The 24303-nt window shown below is 38.3% G+C and overlaps 1 protein-coding gene across 1 annotated transcript in view; it reads right to left on the bottom strand.

Moving 5' to 3' along the window:
* Positions 1-2885: 2885 nt before the first annotated feature.
* Positions 2886-24303, bottom strand: part of TENT4B (terminal nucleotidyltransferase 4B) — a 40607-nt gene continuing 19189 nt past the window's right edge. Inside the window, exons 2-12 of the mRNA XM_066194268.1 lie at positions 21525-21648; positions 16357-16403; positions 13473-13593; positions 12344-12451; positions 10255-10383; positions 8780-8993; positions 8341-8467; positions 8131-8234; positions 6335-6522; positions 5582-5746; positions 2886-4361 (exon numbers count right to left, since the gene is read on the bottom strand). Of these exons, the coding sequence (XP_066050365.1) occupies positions 4182-4361; positions 5582-5746; positions 6335-6522; positions 8131-8234; positions 8341-8467; positions 8780-8993; positions 10255-10383; positions 12344-12451; positions 13473-13593; positions 16357-16403; positions 21525-21648 (1507 nt within the window). The 3' untranslated portion in view covers positions 2886-4181. The remainder of the gene's footprint in view (positions 4362-5581; positions 5747-6334; positions 6523-8130; positions 8235-8340; positions 8468-8779; positions 8994-10254; positions 10384-12343; positions 12452-13472; positions 13594-16356; positions 16404-21524; positions 21649-24303) is intronic.

Below are 24303 nucleotides of genomic sequence, written 5' to 3'. Positions count from 1 at the left end.
TAACTCCTGGAAAATACAGTCAAGACACACATTTAGGTCACTGCACCCAGAGAACATTTTTGAGAAAAACTTTTGAAACCACTACAAACTAGGTAGAACATAAAGCTCTCAAAATCTGCACTTTCAAGACAAACAGTCTTAAGACATATTAAACTTGGTTCTTAGAAAATTATTTTGCATTTATAAGTAAAGGAATCAAATTCTAGGAATCAGCAGAATAATCACATTTTGCCCTTTAACAGTAGCTGGAATAATTCATTTATTTTTTGCTACAGCCTCTAAATAGGTAAATATACTCCCTTCTTGAGTAATTACATACTTTCTCTCCTATGGCTTTTACTCTTTAGGAAATAATGTTGGAGTCAAACATTCAGTTTTAAGATCTATCACGAGTTTTAACAACCATCAAGATGTCAAATGGCTGGCTGCATTTATTGACAGTACATTTTCCAGGTAAGACTATTTTCTAACCAGCTGCTCACATTATATTTAGGATATACTCATGATGACTCCAGACATAAAACGGAAAAGGTCCATTTTTAAAGTACATAAAGTTGCCACCAGCCACTGGACTACAATTATTTTCTAAAGATTTAGTTCTAGGAAAACAAGTTTTAGTATTTAAAAACCAAAACAGAATCAAGTCATGTTTCACAAACAGGAAGATTTGCTTACATTTCAGCTTCTTTTCTGCCACAAGGGAGAAGACTGTCAAATTAGAAATACATAGATTTTTAACTATAAACACCATTTGATCAATTTTCTTTTCAGTTAAAAGATTCTCAGCTAATCAATTTAATGCCAAACAGAGAGATATATGAACAGTTCAGCTTATCTATGTATTTCCAGTGGTCTGTGGTGGACCACCAGAAGGAAAACTACCAGAACTCGCAGTACGTGCACATCTCCCAGGGAAGGACAACAAGGAGAACACACTTCAGTAATATCAGCCATGCTTCAGGAACTGCTGAACATGGATTTTAGCTGGAAGTAAATCCAATTAACTCTGGCATAGTTCTACACAACCCTGCTCAGCATGGCAGCTTTGAGCAGCTGCTGCCCTGCAGCTGCAACACCCACCCCAAAGCCAACTTCAGAAGACAAAGAAAACGGATCCTTCCACAAGTTTCCTGTGTATTTGAGGATGAAAATCAGACCAAAAAATCATACATTATGACATCGTTACACATGTATTATCTTCCATTTATTGTCAGGAATAGAGTTTTCCTGAAAGGAAAACCAGCAGACCAGGGCCACCTGAACAAAATCAGCTTGCAAACTCCAAGGCAGGGGGGCCCAGGACTCAGCTGGAAAAAGACCCCGATACTACGAACAACGTTCCTCGAGTAACTCTGTCCACAGCGCTGTGAAGGGGGAGACAGGGTGGCAAAAATGGTGATAAACTTCAGTAGTTAGATTAAACATTTATTTTTTTCATATATTCACAAAATCTTCACAAAAGTATTGAAACTCAAAAAGGAATTAGACTTGAGTCAAATACAGAGATGAAATGTACAAGACAAATGAGCAGGCAAACTAAAAGGTCTTGAAAGTATTTTACTTCAGATTGAAAAACGAACAGTTCAACTGTTCCGTTTAAATAAAGTTTTGCAAGATATACAGTATTTTATGAATACAATGCTGGTCATTTGAGGCAATGTAAAATACCTCAATTTTTCCTTCATGCTTTTTTTTTTCCTTTTTTTTTTTTTTTTCTTTTTTCTTTTTTTTTCTTTTAGAAAGATACTGTTTACCAAAAAGAAACTTGAGCAGTCCAGGAAAAGCTATTTTCCATTAAATTTATGAAAACCATAAATTGAGGCAAACCTAAGATTCCCAATGGAATCAAGATTATCTTCCCGCTACCACCACCTTAAAATTATCACATGCTTATTGGAACACTAATATCTGCACCCTAGGAGTACATTTGCTTTCAACAATGAGGGTGATTCTTTTAAAAACACTTCAGTGTGGTAAATGCGATACAGATCTTTGCAAGTATTAAGTTTTGGAACAGTTTTGCTAATAGCAGCTAACAATACTGGATTAATATAATTTATAAATAATTGTTCCCTAAGCGGTGAACATAAGTCTACACATTCACAATAATCTAAAACAAAATAAATAGTGACTATGCATAATGTGGTACAACTTTTACTAGTTTCTATGAAGAAAAGCTGAACATCTTGATAAAATTATCTGATCAAATTAAAATACGACTCTAAAAAATTAACAAAAAATTGTCAAATTAACATCTCTTAAGCTTAGTGTTGGAGTAAATGTTATGACTTTCTGTATTTTCGGAATATATATATTTTCCTTTTTGAAGTAAAACACTTTAACACATTGAAAATGTTTATTAATTTAAGTGATGACATCAGTTCTGGTCTCATTTTACTTTAAAAATCATTGCACTCATTAGTGCCCATAAAGGTCAGGTTGATCTGTAGTATTCTGTAAATGTATATAAAAAAGAGTTTCTCAAAGCTAACAGTACTTTTTATAAAAGCATCATCTCAGAACTGCTGCATTTAATACAGCCACGTACGCCAAGTACATTCTCCTCTTTACAGAAATATGTGAAAGTAAATGCCACTTAACTCTCCATCACTGAAGTGTCCCAACTCCTGTTCCAAGCTATGCCTGTGAGTGCAATTTTCCATTTCATTTCCATTCATGGCATCAAAGGTACTGCAACCTAGACTTGTGATGTGACTGAACCACACACATGTGGAGTTTCAATGAAATGAGAACTAGGTCAATGAAGAAATATTACGAGATATGAAAGGTTCGGGTCTTTAAGGCAATATAAAGTATATTTCATTATTTGAAATTGTTTTGTTTTTAATATTTAAGTGTAAATATAAAAATGCCTAAGAGGGGAGTGAGAAAAAAATACTTTAATTGTAAAATTTACTTAAAGCTTCAACAGTTATCATCTCCTACAGGAGTTAGCAAAAATATAAAAGACAAAAAAACCCAGACCTGGAAGGGGGAGGAAAGGCACAAACAAGGAGGCATGGGATTAAAGCAGCCCAGGAATGCAAACATCTGTAACAAACTGAGTTTTGTTGTTTTGTGTTTTTTTAAAACAAAAAAAAAGAAAACAATCACCACCATCAATCAAACAAACAAAAAAAGAAAAAAGGAAAACAAACAAACAAAAACACCAAAAAAACAAACCCCAAGTGGCCTTTTGCTGTTTCTTTAAAAAAAAAGAAGGAAGAGTCAAGGAGAGACCACTAAGGGGAGGAAGAGAAGGATGCAACTATAAAACCCCATTGCCTGAAATGATGGCACTCTAGAAAACAAGGTGAAGGTTACTTCTCAGAGATGACAAGCTCAGTGTCTACACAAAGTACATGTACACTTTATACAAATGAAAATCTTCATTTGTCACCATAAACCTTTCTTTCAGAGAAACAGCTTTCGCAGATCAAAAGTTCTATGAGATCTTCCAAATGCCAAGAAAAGAAATTCTGAGCAATATAACTAGCAATGTCTCTTTATATGGATGTTAAGATGACAATTCAGATTATTTTCCAAACTAATCCTGAGAAAAATTTATGTTTACAATTTAAACAGTAATGTTATGTAAAAAGTATTAACAAATCCACTATTACAAATGTCAGTTTTCCTATATGGTCATCTATATATACACAATAAAATGGTAAGTATATGCAAAAATAATTAAAAAATCATGCACAAATTACTTTCACCTTTAAAGGCTGGGTTTCCCTCAAAATACAATTTTTTGCCTTTTTTTTCCTATTTTTTGTGTTTTATTTGTTTGTTACCACCCCCTAGACACACTGAGTACTATCTCTACAGGTCAGCATGAGCTGATGGGAAATACATTTATTTTACATTCAAGCTTTTATATCCTAAATGACCCTGTTGTAGCATATGACTTATCAAATGAGCAGCCTTTTTCCTCTTTTTTAAAAAAAATTTTTTTTCCTTTTTTTTTCCATTTTTTTTTCTTTTTTTTTTCTTTTTATCTTTTTTTCTGCAGTGATCAATCTTCATGTTCCGTTCCGTGGCGAGCTGGGAAAAAAAAATGCAGTTGCTAATCTATGTCTGAACAGTCTGAAGCTCCAGAAGAGATCCAAGGAGTCACTATCAAACTATCCTGTAGCATGAGATCATTGCACACAGAAGAACAGTCATAAAGTAGGCAACTATCTACAAAGGTCTGACAGGGCTGCATCCCTCTTGTGTTTCCTCTTTTTGCCGTGGAAAAACTGATGGTGTGATTTGCTGCCTTGGTGTTGTTTGTTTGTGACTGAGGTACCATGGCTTGAGTTTGTTGGACCTTGGAAGCCTTTGTTAGAAGAGCGAAATAACCGTGCAGATCCATGCTGCGGAGGAAAGAGAACAAGGGAAAATCTGTGTTAATGGGAAAAAAGCACGGCAATCGCACATCCCTGCTTCTGCACAATGAGCATGGTGACTTCTGCAAACAGCACACCTGAAAAACTTGCTATGGCAGAAGAAACCTGGTCATTGCCGGGACAGAAGCACAGCACTGCCAATCTCCCACTTGGGTGGTTGCAAACAAATGTTCATCTCTGGCCCCAAACAGGTCCAGAGAGAGGAGCAGAGCACTTGGAATTCTGGACAGTGTAAAGGTATTTTACAGAAATATCCATAATCCAGGACAGCACAGGAAGATTGCTCAAAGCTGATCCAGGACTAATCTTATGCCAAATCTTTTCAGAGATGGGGTATGTCAGATCAATAACACAAACACATGTTCACGGCATAGCCAAGGCCAGGTGTGTGAGTTGTCTTCTTAGAAGACAAATTATCAGCAAATTAGAGGCATGTCTTCAGAATTATTTTCAGGAAAAGTATTCCAGAAGGTTCTGGACTATGTTCCAAACATAAAAGATGAAATTTCTGAGAAAGTGTCAGAATTTAAACTGCATTTATCTAGGGTATACTGTATATAGAGGCATAGAATATTTCCTGAATACTGAGTTGCCACAGAAGCATTCCTCAGTGTGGGAGATCTACATGCATAGGCTCTGATAGGTGTCATCATAAAGATATTTGGCTACAGGGGAAAATGAGGGGGAAATGTCATGTATCACCAAAGAATTTTCACCTCCCTCAATGGAAGACAAATCAACAACTAGCAACAGCTAAAAGAGCAGCCAGTCAGAGTTTTAAACACATTTTTGCCAACTGCCTTCCCTGAGCGTAGGCACGCCTCATGTCTCAAATTTCGCAATCTCAACTGGACTGACTTTTGCTTTTTACAAAGGAGGAAATGGGTGCAACACAGCTATGGTATACAATTTGGTCAATACAATGATGCAAATTTGGTGTTCCAAAATAAAGTCAGACCAATTTCATCTGTTTTAAAGCTGGGAAAGACACAGTTGCAAATTCATCTGTGCCAGCTTAACAGAGAACCAGGTGGCTTTAGGTACAATTACTGCTGGAAGCTTTTTAATGGGGCAAAAGGGAGATGAAAAATGCAGTGTTCCCTTTCCAGAACAAGTTACCTTCCATGGGGGATATGTGTAATATTCAAATAATCTACACAGTTACTGTTTTCAAACATTTCACAAACCTGAGATTTGTTTGTGTTGCTGGATGTATTGGCTGTTTGGCTATTTTGTGTTTTCCCACTTGACTGGGAGGATTCCAGTGACACTTCTTGTGACCCCACTCTGTTTGTGGTAGACTGACGACAACTCAACTGTTTAGAGGTTTTGCAAGGTGTTCCATCAGAATCCTTAAGGAAAATGTAAAGGATTAGTGAATTTTTCTTAAGAGTGAGGATTTCTAAAAGTGAATTTTCCTTTAAAAATAAAGTTAACAGTGGAAAAAACTGAAAACTTGTTTATTTTACTACATATTAAAATTCTTTCAATCCAGAATTCTTATCGAGTAAAACAGATTTAAAGATATATCGATGTGTGATTCTGATTTTAAGATTTGCCTTTTATATTTTAAATAGAATTCCCAAACAGAGTTTTTCAAAGCTTTTGGCCTGTTGCTTTTTAAAGCACATGGCTTAGGACTTCCAGTCTGATTTACTTTTGAAATACCGCTTTCCCAGAGAAAAGAGGGCTGTGGAACTTTGTATCTACTATATTCAGTTTCTGCATGTATTGTGTCAAAAACACACTGCAACTTATATCTGTAGAAATTGCATAAGAGTTAACATCTTATGCAAGTTAGGATTCTGGATGAATTAATTGACTGGGATTGTGAGCTCCCGAAATGTATTTTGTGACAATATAAATCAGAAAAAAAAAAAAAAAAACCAAAAAACCAAAGAAATTTTAAAAAGCAAAGTCAGAAAACCTCCAGTACTTACTACATCACTAGAGCTGGACAGTGTGGATGATGATGATGATAAAGGACCTGATGAAGAATTTGAAGAATGTTTACTAAGTGTTTCTGAAGTTTTATTTCTAGGTTTTCCCAGTGCTTCGTTCTCTTCAGCAAGATTATTGTTGCATTTGTCCAGCTGCTGAGTATCTACTATCAAGGTTACTCCATTACCTAGTGAAAACAAAACAGAAGCATCACCACACATTTAAATGTAAAAAATATGTTGCCTTGGGGTTTTTTAATATAGCCACTAAGGTACAAAATACATGTTACATCCCACAGGACACACGTGAGTGCATCTGTGTGTGTGTGCACCGCAGGCCAGCACCTCCCAGAGGGCTGGTGGCTTCCTGACAGGATCCATTAATGCACTGAGCACTGCCCATGGTGTGAGATGGAAATTAGGGACAGAAGACGTGGAAGAAGGCAGTAACGAAGTTCAGATCTGCTGCTGCAGATTGTTTCATGCCATGCTTCAACAGCACTCAAATACATAGGTTCAAATACTGTTCCTATATGCTCAATACTCAGCAACTCCAATTTTTCTTCTGCTGGAGCTGCTAGGATCAGAAGAACTCCAAATAAGCCTCACTGTTTTGTAGGAGTTCCTACATAGAAAATTCAAGATACAGAACTCTCATGTCTCACTAAGCTCTGCTTTAAAAAAAAAAAAAAAAAGAATTGGAACTTAAACCTGAACTAAATCAACAGGACAACCACTGTTACTGTCACCACTACCTTCCAAATAGGGTTTTTTTCTTTTTTTGATGGGTGTTTTATCTCAAGTAAGACACTTAAGAGGTAGAGATTTACATAATGCCCACGCACAGAGGCAGGTGAAGGGGAGGTGATGGGAGCTCCTGGGACTGAGCAGTGGCTGTCTGCCACTCCTGGGGACAGCAGGGCCACCGGGGCCTGCAGGCTGACAGCTCCAATGGCACAGAGCACATTCAGCTGACAAATCACTAACACAAGTTCTAAAAACAAGTAAACAAAAGCCCAGCCCAGCCAAAAGAATGGGTCCTTGCAATCATCTCTGATTAACTGCTAACAAGAGAACACTTCTGATAGGGAACATTCTAAAATTAACGGGAGAGTATTAATTTTAGTTTGAAAACTTCCAGACACCAGATACACCTGCACCAAAAGAAGATGGCAACTGGCTGCTAGAGTCAGAAGATGGGCAATGGATTAAAGGTGACTCAAAAGGGCATTGCCACCAAGTTCTCTGGCTAGATTTTGTGTGTTTCAATTTGTTAAAAACAAGATCATGACTGGTATTTCAGGACTTTTCTGTTTAAAAGACTTATTTCACTTATATAGTGAATCCTGGCTTAAGTATAGCTTCCCTACACATACGGTATGTTAGAATTTATAATGAAAATTACAAATGCAGACTTTACGGATTCAGATTTAAACTAGCATGCCCAGTAATTCTTGTTAAAACCTTGTCCACACTTAAAGGACAAAGGAAGTGCAACACTGACAAATGTACTAATTTAAACTGGAAGTTTTTTCACAGTCTCTTTTCGGAAGGCAGCACTCTTTACAGACCTCTCTACTGACCAAATCTATTGTAGTACGGTAAAGCTGGGGGACATTTTACTCTTGTACAAATCTGACTTTTCTGAATGAAAAGACAGGAATACTGAGAAAAAAAACGGAAATTACTATTAAGATGCACACATTGACTTATGTGAGGCAAAAGCAACAACAAAATCTATACAAGCAAAATGTGCTGGAAGTTTCCCCCCTCAGCCCTGCTGAGTCAAAACTCACCATTACATGAAGATTCTGTTCTGCTTTGCATTCCCCACTGCTTGGATATCCAGTCTCTGTATGTGGCCACTTCTTGTGTTACTCTAATTATTCTCCCTAATATACTGCAAACCGGGGAAAAAAACAAAACCAGCAGCACAATTAATTTTTAGAAATTAATCAGAAAAATATAAACAGTGAATGTCTGAGATTTAGACGTGGAGACTTTACCTTTCTGTTTCATTGTTAGGATAATATTTCGCTATTGGGGACACCGCATGGCTCAGAACAACATAGGCATAATCAAAAGCCTGCTTCACTTGCATGGCACCATAGGAACTCCTCCCAACATCATTACCTTAAAATAAGAATATAAATAAATGAGCAAGATTGAAACTGTGGTTATCACCTTTTAGACAGGAGGCAGTAATCTGTTTTAAAAAATGCCCTGAAGTCCCAACTAACTGCAGCCAGCTCTTGTAGAATAGGATTAGCATATAAAGCATAAAAATTTGAAAGAGCTTAAAGGATCTATGGATATTTAGATGTAAAGAAGTCCAAACCAGCAATTCTCTGGGTAAAAGTAAAATACATGAAGAAAAAAAAATCCTGCAGTGCATCTATTAAACATTTAACAGTACTGTTACTCTGTTTTGGTTTCTGAGGATACCTGGCTGTAATGGATCCTCGATGTACAGCATTGATGGTCTGTAGCCATCCAACATGCTTTTCTGCACTTCATCCTTGGCAACATAAGAGCCACCATCCTTTATTCGGATTCCAGTCTTCAGATAATTGAAGTGACGTCCATATAATTCAAAAAACTCTATTAAAAGAACACCATAGTTGGCATTGGGCATACAGGCATCTTCCCTGGGATGCAGCTATTAAGAAGAGAGAAAAAAAATTCATTCTTTTAAGACTTCAAGTTCTTCTCTTTTTCACAGAAAAGATGTCTAAATGTCTAAATAATAATAAAACAGATGTCTAAATATGGTATTTTCCCTTGATAAAGCAGTTTTGCACCTTTAAAATAAGATGCTATGACAACTTTTATAAAATAATTACCTCTTAAAAAAGGCTGTCAAGCACTAATCTTTTTGCATTTGAACTTTTAGTCCAATAAGAGAACTTCCATCACTAATGGCAAGGTTCTTGTGAAAAAGCAGATATATGCACCTCACAAACCTTGGTCTGCAATACAGACTTCTCATGTGCACAGCTATACACAGGATCCCCTCTGCTGTTAAGTAAGCAGTCTGAAAGACTGAACAAAACCAGCTTAGAATTGTAGCAGATATGAAACCTGACTTTTTTATATTATTTTTTTAAATGAGCAAATGGAAGTGCTGTTACTCGATGTAAGAAAAAAATGGATTTGGAGAGAATTTGGTTTTAAACTATACACATGTTGCCCTTTTTTCTTTTGTGCTCAGCAGGAGACTCCAAAGGCACTCAGCAAACACTGAGCTCCAGTTCCAGGCTCAGGTTTTAGAGTAATTACGGTCTGGAAAAATATGGACATACACTTGCAAACACAGTTATATGTAACGTTTAGTTCAGGAAAAAGAACCGGGCTGATACAGCCAGGAAACAGCTACTTCATATTTGTCCAGTATTTCCCTCCCCCAGGCACAACAATATAGATTTATCTTGTGCATTTTGTTCTATTAGGTTTAAGAGTAAGTTGTAAAACATGTTTGTTTGACATCAGCTTAGAAACCCAGAGAACCAAGATTACAGTGCATTTGTGAAAGCACATACGGGGTGTATGACCTGGAGACCAAGTGCTAGAAAGGACAGCTGCAGCTAACACCAACCTTATGGAACTTGTTCCAAGCAAGTTATACAATATTCGAGTGGTTTCACCATGAATGACACATGTCATATCATGTGTATCAAAATCATATGTATCAGTGCCTGGCACTGGTACACCAACAGATGTTCCTAACATCTTTCCTACCCAAAGTATCAGCATCAGAGAAAGAACAGAAGACAGGTGGGACATACCTAATTTTAAATGAAAAGGGGGTACAACCCCCAAAAAATCATAGCTTAAATGATTAAATTAAAGGGTTGATCAAATTCCTTCTGAAGTTGATGTCCTTATGCACCAATGGCATTGATAGATTCCACTGAACTTACCTGAAGGAAACTGACAGCCATTAAAAAGAGACTATAAGAACCAATTCCACCTGTAAATACTTCATTAAGGTCCCTCTGCAACAGGAACTGTTTCAATACTAAAACTAGAAATGGTAACACAGGATATTTCTGAAAGAGAAAAACAAAGCTGTTACAATACTGTGATGCATGCATACAGTGGATGCTAAGAGAGCACACTGAAACTATCTGTTTTATTATATTTTGTCTTAAAGCTAACTATAAATATAACCTATCATTTTTAATAACAGTGGAGAAGCCAATGCCCTCCCTGTGACCAACAGAGATACTTTACCTGTTTGACTCTGGTGGCAAATATTAACAGACAAAAGTTATTACATCATAAAATCTGAAGTATTAGGGTGGGAAAAATATATATTTATACACACTTGCTTTTCTCATACAAGTGAAAAGTATAGCAAAGGAAGAACTGTGGAGATATTGACATCCTTAACAAGAACTTCTTGCTACAACTGAGAGGTAGCTCAAAGTGCACTGAGATTTCTGTCCTGCAAGTACTTTGGATGCCCAGAGTTAAAGAAAGCCCTTCAAAATTACTACACTCAGGTAACATTTTCAAACAAGTGAAATATCTTTGGGTCCTCTAACAGGTTTATCTGCATGGATTCTCCTCAGAAGTGTGGAGAACACAGACCTTTGGGACAGCAGTGGAGGCTGGGCTACACCTGCACTCTGTACACCACCCACCAAAAGAGGCTCAATAATATCACTGCTTGTATCAACACAGAGCCAAAAAGTTCCTTAGTGTCACAGATGAAATGTGGGTCATGATGTTTGTGACTGCAAAAAGATTAAAGGGAAAGAAGAATTTTGCTAAGAACTTCTCTGCATGAGCCTCACAGTGAGTATTGGGAGCTCTATTTAACTGAAGATCCCTGTCTGAAGGTTTTGAACTATTAAGAACTTTCAGTCACAAGATGAAGTGTAGAGTATCAGTATATTTCAAAATTTAAAGATGGCATTTTTCTCAGTAAACTGCATATTCTTAATAAAGTCTCCAACTCCTCAGACTTCCTAAATAACCTGGATGCAGAGAAAGGCATTTTGAAGCTTAATGCCATATATAGTATCTCACTCAGATATTGAAGTTATGTGGGACAAAATAAGACCCAAGAGAATGCCCTGCAAGTGTTTTTTTACAGAGAGTGCCTCAAGAACACCAATGAAGTCACTTGGCAAGAGCACACCAAGCTCTCTCCAAGTCAAACAAAGGACCCTCCACAGCAGCACAGCTCCCGTGCCACCTCTTCCCCAGCTGCCCGTGCTCAAGGCCAGCTGTGGTGTGGCACAGCTGCACAGCCTTGGCTCAGCCTGCTGGGAAAACAGCCCTGTGGGAAAGCACCGTGTGGGAAGCCTTGTTGGGAATGCCTCCACTCTGCCTGAGAGCTGCTTCCCACCTCAGCTGTTCCCTGCACTGCCAGCCTGAGCCACACTGCCCTGCACTGGTGCTGATCCTGACCCTACCACCGGCTCCACATCCTCACTGGCCACTCGTGTGCCAGGCACTGACCAGTCTGGGAGCTGACCCCAGCGACTGGCACCAGACCTGCTCTGCTCTTTGGGCTGGGGATACCACGGCGCTGCAGCCCTGCCCGTGCTGCCACACACAGCTCCTGCTCCAGCCCCAGGGCCACAGACTCCTCTGGCCCCCTGACCCAAGGCCAAAGGGTCACAAGTAACCCAGGCAACTTGATTTTCTATGCTTTCACACACAAAAACACTTCCTTCACGAGAAGACTATTTTCCACCCTGAAGTTAGTGCACAGTTTAATGAACTGCAGTTAGAAGAGAAGAGCACTTAAAACAGGGATTAGTGAGTTTTCCTTAATCATTATACCATTAAAACTACTCCACATCTTATTCTTGTATTTTAGTATCTTCATGCCTTTTAAGGCAATATATCTACAACTTAAGAACACCCCTCAGCATTATCAGACAACAACAAACAACAGAGTAAAAGTGTATCTCTAGTAAAGCCGCAGTCAAAGTAAGAAAACAAAATTAAGGTATCAAATACTCAGCATGTAGTTCCATGAGAGTGTTGCCTAACCTTGATAAAATCTTTGATGAGCTGGGCTGCTTTAACCCCATTCTGTACATTAAAGCTTATATCAACTTTTACTTCAGTGAAGGAATCTGTCAGTTTAATAATAGGTACCTGCAAAAGAAAGATACAGGAAGTCAATACAGATTTCCAAGACACACTTGGCTTCATTTATAACTTATATGCACCAGTCAACCTGAAATTTTTCACGAATTTATAGAGAGGAGGTAGGCAGAGAAATCAGGACTCCTATTTATGAACTCACTCGCCTTGCCAATCTGTTCACATAAACTTTGCTTTCCTAACTCATAAACACTATTTTCCATTCACTGTCCCGCTGAACAGAACTTAATGCTTCACCTTCCAAGTGATTTATTTTGGACTGGTTTGGGTGAGTTGCTGTTGCAGCAGTTCAGCTCTGGTGGGGACCACAGACACCAGAGGGAGACAAACACTGGAGAAACACAGAGAAATTATCCTGGAGACAGGAGAAATGACACAACTCATGTCACTGGGGTCATCACTTCCTCACCAAAGTGAACTTCAACCATGAAGCACAAGATATGGAGAGTACTCTGACGTATGACCACCTGAGTGATTGCTACATCACCTCTCTCTACTAATAATAGTTATGACTTAGATACCCCAATACTCTTACAGACTTACAATTAGCAAAAGGTAGGAAATTATAATGGAATTAATCTATTTTTTGAAAGACATGCCACTACCTATTTAGACAAGGCTGTACTTAGTACTTCTATGTGAAAACTGATTATACCTGCTTATTTGCAAGAAGAAAAAAGATTATTTACTTGTGTAAAAACTCAGTCCAGAAATGCACTCGTTTAAACACATCAACACACAAAACTGACTATTCCAGTCTCTCTTAAAAGCACATGTTGTGCATATAAAGTATCAGACAATTTCCACAATAGAAAAAATGGTTTTGTTATTGCACTATCAGTTATTTTGTCAGTAAAAATGTCACACTAAATAAAAAACTTTTATATGTTCTATTTCAAATTTAATATACAAAATAGTTTCTGCTTATGAAAATTCGTTCTTTTAACCAACATCTTTCTTTGATTAGAAATTTAGCTCAGAACAAGGAAATACCCTCTTCCCCCAAACTTACAGTTGCTTTATCTAAAACCTTTACTGAGTTTTCATCTGCTACATTGTGCTTTCTAAGAGCTTCTTCCAGGGTCCAAAGAGGTAATGTCTCCCATTTTCCAAACACAACTAAATCAATATCACTGAAATGAAAAAAAAAAATTCATTCAAATTAAAAGACCAATACACTTAAAATACAAACAACTGTTATCAATACATAACTCGAATAAAGCTGACAGTACACAGCTTAACCAAATAATTAATTCTGATTTTTGCGAGGAAACGGTTGGAGATGAACTCCTACACTTGGGGAAATACAGACCACTTCAGGTTACCAAGAGGAGGGGACAGATAAACATAAATCAATTAGGCTGCAAAGCCTAAGATTAGTCTCCTCAGGCCACACTGTGAGCAGAGAGGGATCAGCTTCTCTGGAGTGATTCAGAGAAAGAAATTAACTTGCTGTGAATCACCACCTTTGGGCTGTATTCATCAAGAATGTCAATTTAACAGCCTGACAGGAAAAGTCCTGTTTCCCATCGTCTACCACAGATGCACGACCCTGTCTCCTTTGCTCCAGGTCTAGCGTTTGCCTAATCCACAGCAAATCAGTTCAACCTATGAATGGGTCTGGCAGAAACCTTCTCCAGTCCCCCTTTAAAGAACTCACAGAACATTCTGGGGTAATTTCCTGCCTCTTTGCATCTCTGAGTTGGTTTTCTGGATGATCAGAGCACCAGAGGGCACAGGGTAAGCTGCTGGCCTGCAGTGCCAAGAACAGGAAGCAAGGAAAGGGAGAAGAAAACATGGCAACTTGGACTTCAGGAAGCAACAAGTTATAAAATAAGATCAAGCCACCTAATTAATTTCACTCATTAACTCAGCTCCTTGAAGGGCTTTCTCCCTCCCACTACACTTCCTCCCTATGCACACACATAGTCATTTCACTACACAGGGAGCCGACACACTAATTCAATCCCTGAACTCAAATTCAGAAGGTGGCTGGTGTCACATCTGAAACCAGTGAAGGGCTACTGTGAGATCTTGAGCTTCTCCCTCTTTGCTCCCCAAGTCCTTTGATTCCCCTGCTTGGCCAGGAACACGAATGGGGTGAGCGTGTAACCCTGTAGTTATTCTAGCAGGATGCTTCAGTGATACAGAAAACTGTGTAACACAAAACACTAAAAAGTTTAGAAATACTTTCCCCTGCAACAGATTCTACAGATCTGCTGACTTACAAACACCACTGCTTTAACAATCCCAAAGAAACTACATCTGCTTTAGAGGAGCTGCCTGCTGCCAAGCAGCTGTTCAGCCACAGACCACTGGGCTGACAAGGATAGGCAGCACTTGGCTGCTTTCAGAAATGTGTTCAAAACTGGCTTGGAGAGCAGGAAATGCTGCTGGACATTTCTCTTCTAAACTAAATTAGTGTTAAACCCACTGCTGACAGTTAAAAACAGGAGACATTTTTCTGATGCACACCGAGAGAGAAAAAGCAGCTCTGTTGCCACCTTGAGCACAGACACTGCCTGCAAAGGGACACACAGATCCAGCAGCAAACAACTGCGTGCCCAAACCTTCAACAGCAGCTTAAGTTAATGGATATAGAGCAAATCCCAACAGAGACACAGCATTAAAAACACACTTCAGGCCTTTCTGAATCCCAGAGCCTGAAATCTAAACAAACTACTACTGAGAGGTAGGGAAAATCTAGGGCAAAGGGTAGCTTTGATAGAAGGCAACAGTGAATTAATGACCAACACAAAAATGATGACTATTTTAAAAGTTTGGCAAGCACTGCCACAGGAAGGTTTTTTGTGGGTTTATGTACTGTATTTGAAGTATTTGCGTTTGTTCTGCCCCAAAACCTCACCCAAAACAAATACTCAAGAAAGGCAGTATATGACAACAGAAAAGCATTTTTGTTGCATCTGTTTCAAAACAATCAAGCAAATATAGTACAGTATATTGGCCAGGAGTATCTCTCTAGCATTACCACCATCCAATCAAATTTAATTAAGCCTATTTAAAATAAATTTTTAAAGGGCCACGAATGAGGGCAAGTGAAAACAATTAGTATTTGTACACCTCACTTCTGGTTTTACAAACAAAACCTGAGAAATTAGATTTCCTTACAACTCCTGAAACTAAAACAGGTAGTAAAGTATCTGTCAGGTTCTTTCTTTTACAAACAGAGATGAAACAATGATGAGGATATCCCTCACCTGCAGTCAGTACTAGATGTCCTCCTGTTCCCAAAGCATGGAACTCAAAAAGTTATCCTCAGATTTATGCTATTTAAATGTGTTTATCCCCTGCAGCCATTTAAGCCTTTCACTCCATTTCTATTTACTTGTCACAATTACTCACAATTTCTACACAGAAGATACCAGTGCCACTGATTAAAGACTATTTATGAAAACTAGCAACAAATTTGGAAAAGGTAGATGTTGACTATTATACAGATTTCACAAAAGAAGACTGAAAGAATAAAACCAATTCTTTATGTAACATTTTCTCTTCAGCGCTAACATTAACAGTGCCATGTTAAAGGTTTCAATTTAGTCATCTGTGGAGATAAAATTCAGCTTCTCTATCAGGGCCAACATCCCCTTCTGGTATTAATGAAGCCAAATCCCAACAAAAGCCTTTTATGACCACATGGTAATTCAGATCCTTCTAATAATACATGCAAGATCTATACAGACACGTGTTACAGTCAATGCTCTTATTTACTGTATTTCTGTACACTTTGCAGAAGACTAAAAGCATAACACTTTCTTAGCATAACAAGTATTGACACGAGTAACACAGTGTCTACTGGGACAGAAGACAACCCCATGCTTACAGGTCCAACAAGTTCGTTTTCCTTTGTGTGGAATTTACACTGAAAAATTACTAACCTTGTAGGTAAATATAAACCAGTTTTAAAACTTCCAAATATCTGCACCTGAAACACAAGAAAAGGATATATGAGAAAACATATAGGAAGAAATAAGAATTTTTTTAGGCTTCAGAAGACAAAGAAGTCTACCAAACTGCTTGTAAAGGCTGGCCATTGCTACCCTCCACTGGTAGATTTTGGTATTGCCAACAGGCACCCCTGTTAAAGCACACACAGCTTCAGTGTACTACGAACAGCTGACCCACATTGTTTCTACTCATAAAACATTAATAACTTTGACTTTTCTGACAAAAAACTGCTTTGCAATGTAAAAATTGTTCCCATGACCAAATTTGTCAAAAACCCAGAATCCAAGATTTTGAAATGCTTAACGATGACAAAACATTTAAGAAAAGCAGTATCAGCTTAATTTGCTTTTTGTTTTCGCATCTCAAAATATACCTCTCAGTATTTAAGCATTTTCAAAGTTTAACGTATTTCTATTGCTTGGAATTTTAAAAAAAACCCCTCAACTCTAACATGACCTATTTCTTTTTCTGCATTACAAGGCAAGTAGCACAACTCAGTCTATTTCTGCTTAAACAACAAACCAAAGTTTCACAAAGCTTCACATCCCACAGAATTACTTTCTTATGCTGGATTTTTACTAGCAGTGGAGGTGTAAATCATCAGGTTTCCCCTGTAAGCTCTCATTACTTAGCCAAGCCTCGCAGGGAGGTTGGACTCATGTGCTGAGTCTCAAAGGGGGGGTGGGGAGACTTCAAAGTAAAAAATATCTACACATTTGGGCTAATTTTCAACCATTCTTCTGATGTGTTTCCTGGAGCCACCTTATACAGACTTGAGTATTCTGCTTTAATGAGTCTCATACACCAGCTTGATTGCCACCTATTTGTATGTCAAGTGACCCACTTTTTATGTTTTTCCCCTTCAGGATAAGAAAGAGGGGGAGACAGGAAAAGATGATGTTTTGCAAGTGCCTTAATACTTAAGTAGACTAAGAAGCAGTTTGAGTGCTTCTTCCTGATTATTTTTTATCACTTCACTCCTCTTAGCCCCACACCCAATAAAAAGTTCATACACAATTTAATACTGAAAGGTCATAGCTTCTCAAACTGGCAAAGCCTGTGAGAGCATGAGCACGTGCAATATTGTACAGAAGCATAAAGGCATCAAAAAGCTAAGAATGTAATAAAAATAATTATCACTATTTTTAATCCAGGATAATAATAAAAGTACCCTCTATGAAACTGGGTTCAGTCAAACAAGGACTCATTTGGGCATCAAAAACACCAGAAAAGTGCTTTTGCACAATAAAACAGCCACTGATGGGTTTGGAAAAAACTAAATGTGCTTTCACATTATCAAACAAAATAGTGTGTTCAGCTGAACAGCAAAGAGAGCCTTTACTGAATAAACAACCCTGAAAGTATTCGTAAACTTACTGATACAACATATATGACCTTTACCAAAAGGAATGAGACAACATCTGCTCTTGTACAATAATTTGGAGTATGAGAAACACTGAACTATTAAAAAAGAAACCAACACCCACACTTCAACCACACTCTCACAAAAACTGGAAAGACAAAAGAGGAAGAGTGGGGAAATCAGAACACAATTTTTAAAGGATTTTGATTTTTTTATCAGTTTGGAATTTGAACTGTTGAAGCTCTGTAGCCATGCATGTATTTAAAGCATCCCAAACACAGGAGACTATCATGGCTTGAGATGTGAGCATAAGTTTTTGTGGTGCGCCAGTGCTGCTGATCATGTTTTTATTGTTTGTATTTGCATTCATAAGATAACTTCAGTCTTCACAGTACTGTAATGTCTCCTACTCCTCTGTTACTATTTATCCCACGTTTTTGTGAACTTGTTCATATTAAATTCCACAGTTCCTGAAGGAGCTTTAATTATAGAATGTGTTCAAATAAATACTCACTAAGCACAACAGAACTTGGAAACCCACAAAAGTTTGGTAAATTTCTGGTATCAACATCCCTCTGTCAAAACAACAAAAAAATTCATCCACAGCCAATTTAATTTCCCTTTCTTCTACATCTTTCTGAAGTTAGTTGAACTAAATAAACTTCATCTTTCTACTTTCATTCCCAATCACAGCACTTCCGTCACTGAAGTGTGTGAAGTATGCAACAGTCCCTCTTTTCAGATCTATGTGGTCACATGGACATGAAGCTGAGACTATTATGACAAATGTATCCTCAATTTAACTGCGTAAGTACTTATTTGTTTAGTAGCCACATTTTCCTACAGAACTGGTCAAATATCTTTGTCTTTAAAAGTGTTCATTTCAATGTTTTGAGTTGTTTGGTTTCAGCGTAATCAAAGTGTTTCTTATGGTCAGAGCCCCGCTGATGCCAAGAACAGTTCTCACTTACTAGGAATGTTTCCTTCTAAGCACATTCCCTTGAGTAAGAGAGCAAATGACACAATTGCTAACTTCTATAAATAAAGTAACAGTTTAGGATACCTAGTTTTACCCCCCCTCCATCTGCTTTTTCAGCCTTTTCCTAAGTGGAACAGGGGAGGGAAAAAAAAAGGACGTGCTCAGGCACATTCCACATGTGTACATTCTCTGTACATTTAAGTTCATGGAGACTTGACTTTCCTTTTCTTGGTACCAGATTTTTACATATTTATATATTTTTTATGTCTTACCTATGTGTTTAGTGAGAAACAACAAGCTAAATGTGTATGTTTAACTTCCAAGTTTATTTTAGCTGATTTGGCTACATCAATGACTCAAAATGAACAGCTTAAACATTAACTCATCACTTTACACGACAGCTAGAGCTGAGGACATTGGACCAGATAACACTCCACCTTCTCAGAGCATGTACTCAAAACTTCAATCTTAGAAGTAGCTAAACCAACACAGATTTTCAAAATGTTAGTGATTAACTCAAAGGACTGAAAAAATACAAGAGACTGTCCAAGTCGAACACAGTTGAGTTCAGCAGTTCAGTTCCCAAGCTGATCTGGCAAAGTAAGTTTTAGAAAAATAACATCACAGTAATGCTGTTGTCACCATTCAGTTCCCTTTTAGCCTCCAGAAAATGGAAGGACATACAAAAGGAGAATTCTTCCTCAACGTAACAACTGCAGACAAAATGCAGTTGGGCTTTGAAGAACAGTTACTGACTTGAGAAAAAGGAACTGGCACGCTCTCGCTCTCTAACATTTTCAAGCACAGTGGAGAAAGACAGCCCTGGCAGTTTTAACTGGCACTAATTGAAAAGTGAACTTCAGTTTTTCCAACTACACAGTGTGTGCTTCCTTTCAGTCATGTCACAGCTAAGTCCAGTGGTCAGCGACACTTGTGGTAGGGTCTGTAATTTGCTTCCCCTCCTTAAATACCTTGTGGCTGCAAAAAAACTTTCAGCAGCTTAAAGAAAGACTATTTTCTCAAGGATGCAAAGTTGTATATATATATATATTAACAAACACACACATATATATGTATGTAAAAAGTTATTTTTAATACAAAAGACTTTTACAGATCAAGCCTGTCCTACAGAGTATCTCTGGAAGGTGTATGTTCTTGCGCCCCATTCAAAGTGCTAGTGGTAACAAAGAGAGATCCCCTGGTAATAAATCCATTCACCCTATTAGACTAATGAAGTTTGCAGCACACAAACTTGCCTAGGAAATAGTAACATCTCTAGGCTGAAGCAATCAGTAGTTTTGGTGAAATGCTCTCCTCCAAGGCACTGGCAGGGTGTATCACAGCACACACTGTTCCCTACACTATTGCCTGTCAGGTCACTACTCCTGCCCTCGATTAGGGCCCACCTGACTGTTTCACTGGGTTAGAGGAGAACTGGCAACACCTGGGACACATGCTGCTCCCTTACACAGTTCCCACACAAAGGTTACTGCGTGTGCTCCAAGAGAAAATTGCCAGATACCAGGAGTAACGAATGACTCAACCACCTCCCTCCAGCGGTGCAAAGGCAGCAATCACTGAGTGGAGAGTGCTCCTTCCATATGATGCTCATTGATACATCATCCATAACAAGAACCACTCTGAAAATGTGAGTGTATTTTACACACAAACCCACACACCACATACATAGAGCTTATAATTCACATTCTGTCGTATTCTGCGAATTTCTAAAAACGCACTCCAAAAAAAAACAGGTTAAGAAGATTTGAAATGATCAGTGAATTTAAGTCACTCATGTCAAAACACAGTCTTTTACTGTGGCAAGATCAAAGAGCATTCCTTATACTAGAGATTCTTCTGTCTGAAACCGGTTTGCTATTCTAGCTAACAAGCCCCTATTTTCAGCTACTGTTATCTACAAATAGATGACTACAACTAGAAATTTACATTCTGGAAATGAACACAGTATTAGTAGAAGAATACAATTAAACTAGATTCAATTAAGCCAGAAACCCAACTGTGTCCCAATAAAACCACATTGACTTATAAATGCAACTGCTCTGTCTTCTTTTTAATCTAACATTTATCAAAAAAAAAAATTCAAAAAAACACAGCTCTGCATAGGAGAAACTCTTGTTTTGAATATGTACTAGCAAAAACCCATCTACAGTGGAAAGAGGCATTACAGATTTTAAGCTCAGCACACAGATCTACAGATTTATTTCTTCCTAAACACAGGCTCCTGAGCTGTTTTGATTTGGAAAATATATCGATTTAGTATAACTGCCCATTAAAAATATGTAATATGGTCTACGTAGTGTGACACTGCTGGTACGCTTAAGGTACAATAAATCTGTACGTTAACAGATTTAGTCAAGATCACAGGTCTTTGGACTTAAAGTCCTACTGCTAAAGAGATGAGTTTCAGAAGACTTTTTTCAACACAATACATGCATACATGTCTGTTATGTTCCCATTCATCTTATCAAATAAGTATTCATGAGACTGAACATTGCCACACCTTATGCCTTTTCTTTGACTGGAGCAGGACTAACTTATCTTGGTCCTATGTGTGATAGGAAATGTTAGCCTGTATTATTTGAGAAAGAAAGATCATCTCTCTCATTTCACCAGAAGTCTTTTTATGTTTAACATGGAAAAACAAACAGCATTTGCAATATTCAATATTCCATAAAGTAAACAAGCACAAAACGTTGCTTTTACATATTAACAAAAAAAGCCAGTGTCCTACTCACATCTGCATTAGGCCAGAGCTCTTTGATAACATTTTCTATTCTGGTCACCACTTCCATTCGCATTCTCTCTTCTTCAGGTCTGGGAGACATATACTTATAAAAGTCAATAATTTCTTCATGAAGACTAAGGAAAAAAAAAAAAAAGAACAAAAATTCAGAAAAAACCCCCACATGTGAATGAAATATCAACTATTCTAACCAAAAATGCTTTTTAAGCTCCTAGTTCCCAATTTCATTAAGAGACAATTTTTGAGCAGCATGCAATTAAAAAAATCCACATTCACAACACTTTGTAGCATTTAGTTCCACGTTAGCTTCTAATGTCAACACGTCAATATCGCACTTGATTTGCTAAAAGCATGGAAGCAAATCTAAATCCAAGTGCCTTCAGTTCACATTGAAAGTCATACTCTATTTTAATGCCAACAGAACACAGAAATAGTCCAGTCTTCAACTATGAACGCAGCTGTAGCTCTGAGTACACACTTCACAAGAATTTAAACAGGAGGTTTTCAGCCAACACTTCCTAGTCAGCCCCTTGGCACCAGGCACGGAGTTTCAGGCAGCAGTCTGTATTCAGTACCACACTTGCAAAAGTTGACAGTAATTGTGCCAGTACTAGAGCTAGAAAAACTGCTTCTTTTACTGCTTACAGAAGTCACATTAACTAAAAATGTACTTTCCCCCATAACCCCAGAAAGTAAGTACAACACATGCAGCAGCAGTTGCTCAGAAGAATAAGTGATTGACAGTAAACTCATTTATAATTTACCATATTACATGTGTTTTTCACTGTCAATAAGTTATGTTTAGCTTGCCTGTAATGAGAGCTGAAATAAATGTCTTCATACAGCGCTACAAATTTCTGTGCTTCTGTAGTACCAGAAACACATCATCAACTTGACTAATAATGTAATTCCAGCCACAGGGTAACTAGATTAATTTCATTTGTTTCCTACAATGACCATTATAGTAACAGCTAGTTATCTTTTAAGAATGTATTGTTTCTAGTTACCAAGTACAACTGCATCTTTCATTAAAGCTCTGAGGGACCACCAGAAGAGCACAATTTATTAAGACCAAGCCCTTAGCTGAGATGGGGAATCTAATAGTTCCCTACTGCACACACAAATAAATCAAATGTTAATAACTGGAAGCTGTATACAGGTGTCAACAAAACTGATTAAAATATCCGACAGTTGTGTTTAACAGAGCAGGGAAAGAACTCAAACCACCTGTGTTAAGTTCTTCCAGTACTGCAGTGTTATGAACAACACAAGCTTCTCTCCCTCCACCCCCAAGTTAGGGGAACAGCCACAAAAGCCTGCCAGCTTTGACTCTCTATATAGATAAGGCTAAGAGAAAAACTCCTCTGACAGAGGAAATCTCTTACCTCCTCCTACAGCTGCTTTCTTGCTTTTCCTTGGAAGCTGACATCCTGGAGTTCACGTGCACATTCCAAACCACCACTTACACCTTACACCAGACTACTCTGCCTTCAGCTTTTCAGCCATCTCCTGTCCTTCTTCCCTTCACTGCTATTCCATGTGTTGGCATTTAAACTTTCTTACAGTTATCTTCCCAGTGCAGGTACTGGATTCAGGTGAGAAGTATGTGATGAAGGACAAGCTGAGCGCTCCAGTGACCAAGTTCACGCTCTGTCCTCACTGCCAGTCACATGTACCGAATCGCTAATTGAGTTTCCACATGCTTGACCATTAATCTAGCTTTCAAAACCAGAAACAACAAGGAAAATGGGCAAAACCCAAGTAATTAAACTCCTGAGAATAGAAATTATTTTTCAACTGTAATTTGGTGAACCAGCTTACAGGAAGACGTGGGAGTCAGGTCTGTCTTTAGGGGCTACACAGTGGGGAATTGATCAAGAAACACAGCCCCATTTCTGCCTCTGCTTCTCTGGACTAGCTGGATCAGACTGGTTACATCCACAAGGCACATGATTTGTCCCAGAGCAGTGTTTTCAGCAAGGATTGAATGCCACATGCACTTCAGGCCACGAGGAGCAACACCATTTCGCCTGAGGGTACTGAACGGCATGAGACATGCCGGGATGATACCCAGGGAGTATCCCTGGGGAGAAATTCATACGTGGCACAGCACAAATCCATACTGTCCATCATTAGTGGGCCCAGCTGCTCCCAGGCTCACGCTTTATGGGAGTTAATTGTTGCCCCGTCCCATCAGGGAACTTTGAAAGAACAAGACAATCAGAAAAGAGGTCCCCAAAGTGCACAGAGAGCCAAGTCACACAGACACTGCAGTTCTCAGGGCACTGCTCTTTATTAACTCCACAGACACTCTTAATCCAGATAATTATATCAATTGGTGCATTCTTTAGAAGCACATAAAATAATGATGTGTTGTCAGAACCAGATGCACTTCTGTTTCTAAACATAAATAACAGATGTCTGCACGTCCCAAGGAATGGGATCCTTCTTATTCTTAGATAGTCATGAAAGCTTTGTAGCAAAACAAAAAATTGAGCTACCTGCAAACACAAACTTACCCTACACATGCACAGAATGTTTGTAAACACTGCACATGTAGAAAAAAATGAAACCTGAACTTTTTCAATGATAGAAGAAAGGTTTAAAGACTATTAGAGAGAGTTTTCATTGGCACTCCAGTTGGAAATAGTACAGACATATCTAAGTTTCATCTGCTGCAAGACTGCCTGCTGCCAGGACCTCCTGTGCTGCACAGAGCCATGGTGTGCAGAAGGCAGGCAGAAGCTACAGGGGCTCAAAACTACACCTGG

This window comes from Chamaea fasciata, unplaced genomic scaffold (genome assembly GCF_029207755.1).
Source record: "Chamaea fasciata isolate MVZ Bird 193981 ecotype frontalis unplaced genomic scaffold, bChaFas1.0.hap1 SCAF_12, whole genome shotgun sequence".
Lineage (NCBI taxonomy): Eukaryota > Metazoa > Chordata > Aves > Passeriformes > Sylviidae > Chamaea > Chamaea fasciata.
Note: the sequence above shows the minus strand (reverse complement) of the source record. Positions and strands in the feature narration are given on the sequence as shown.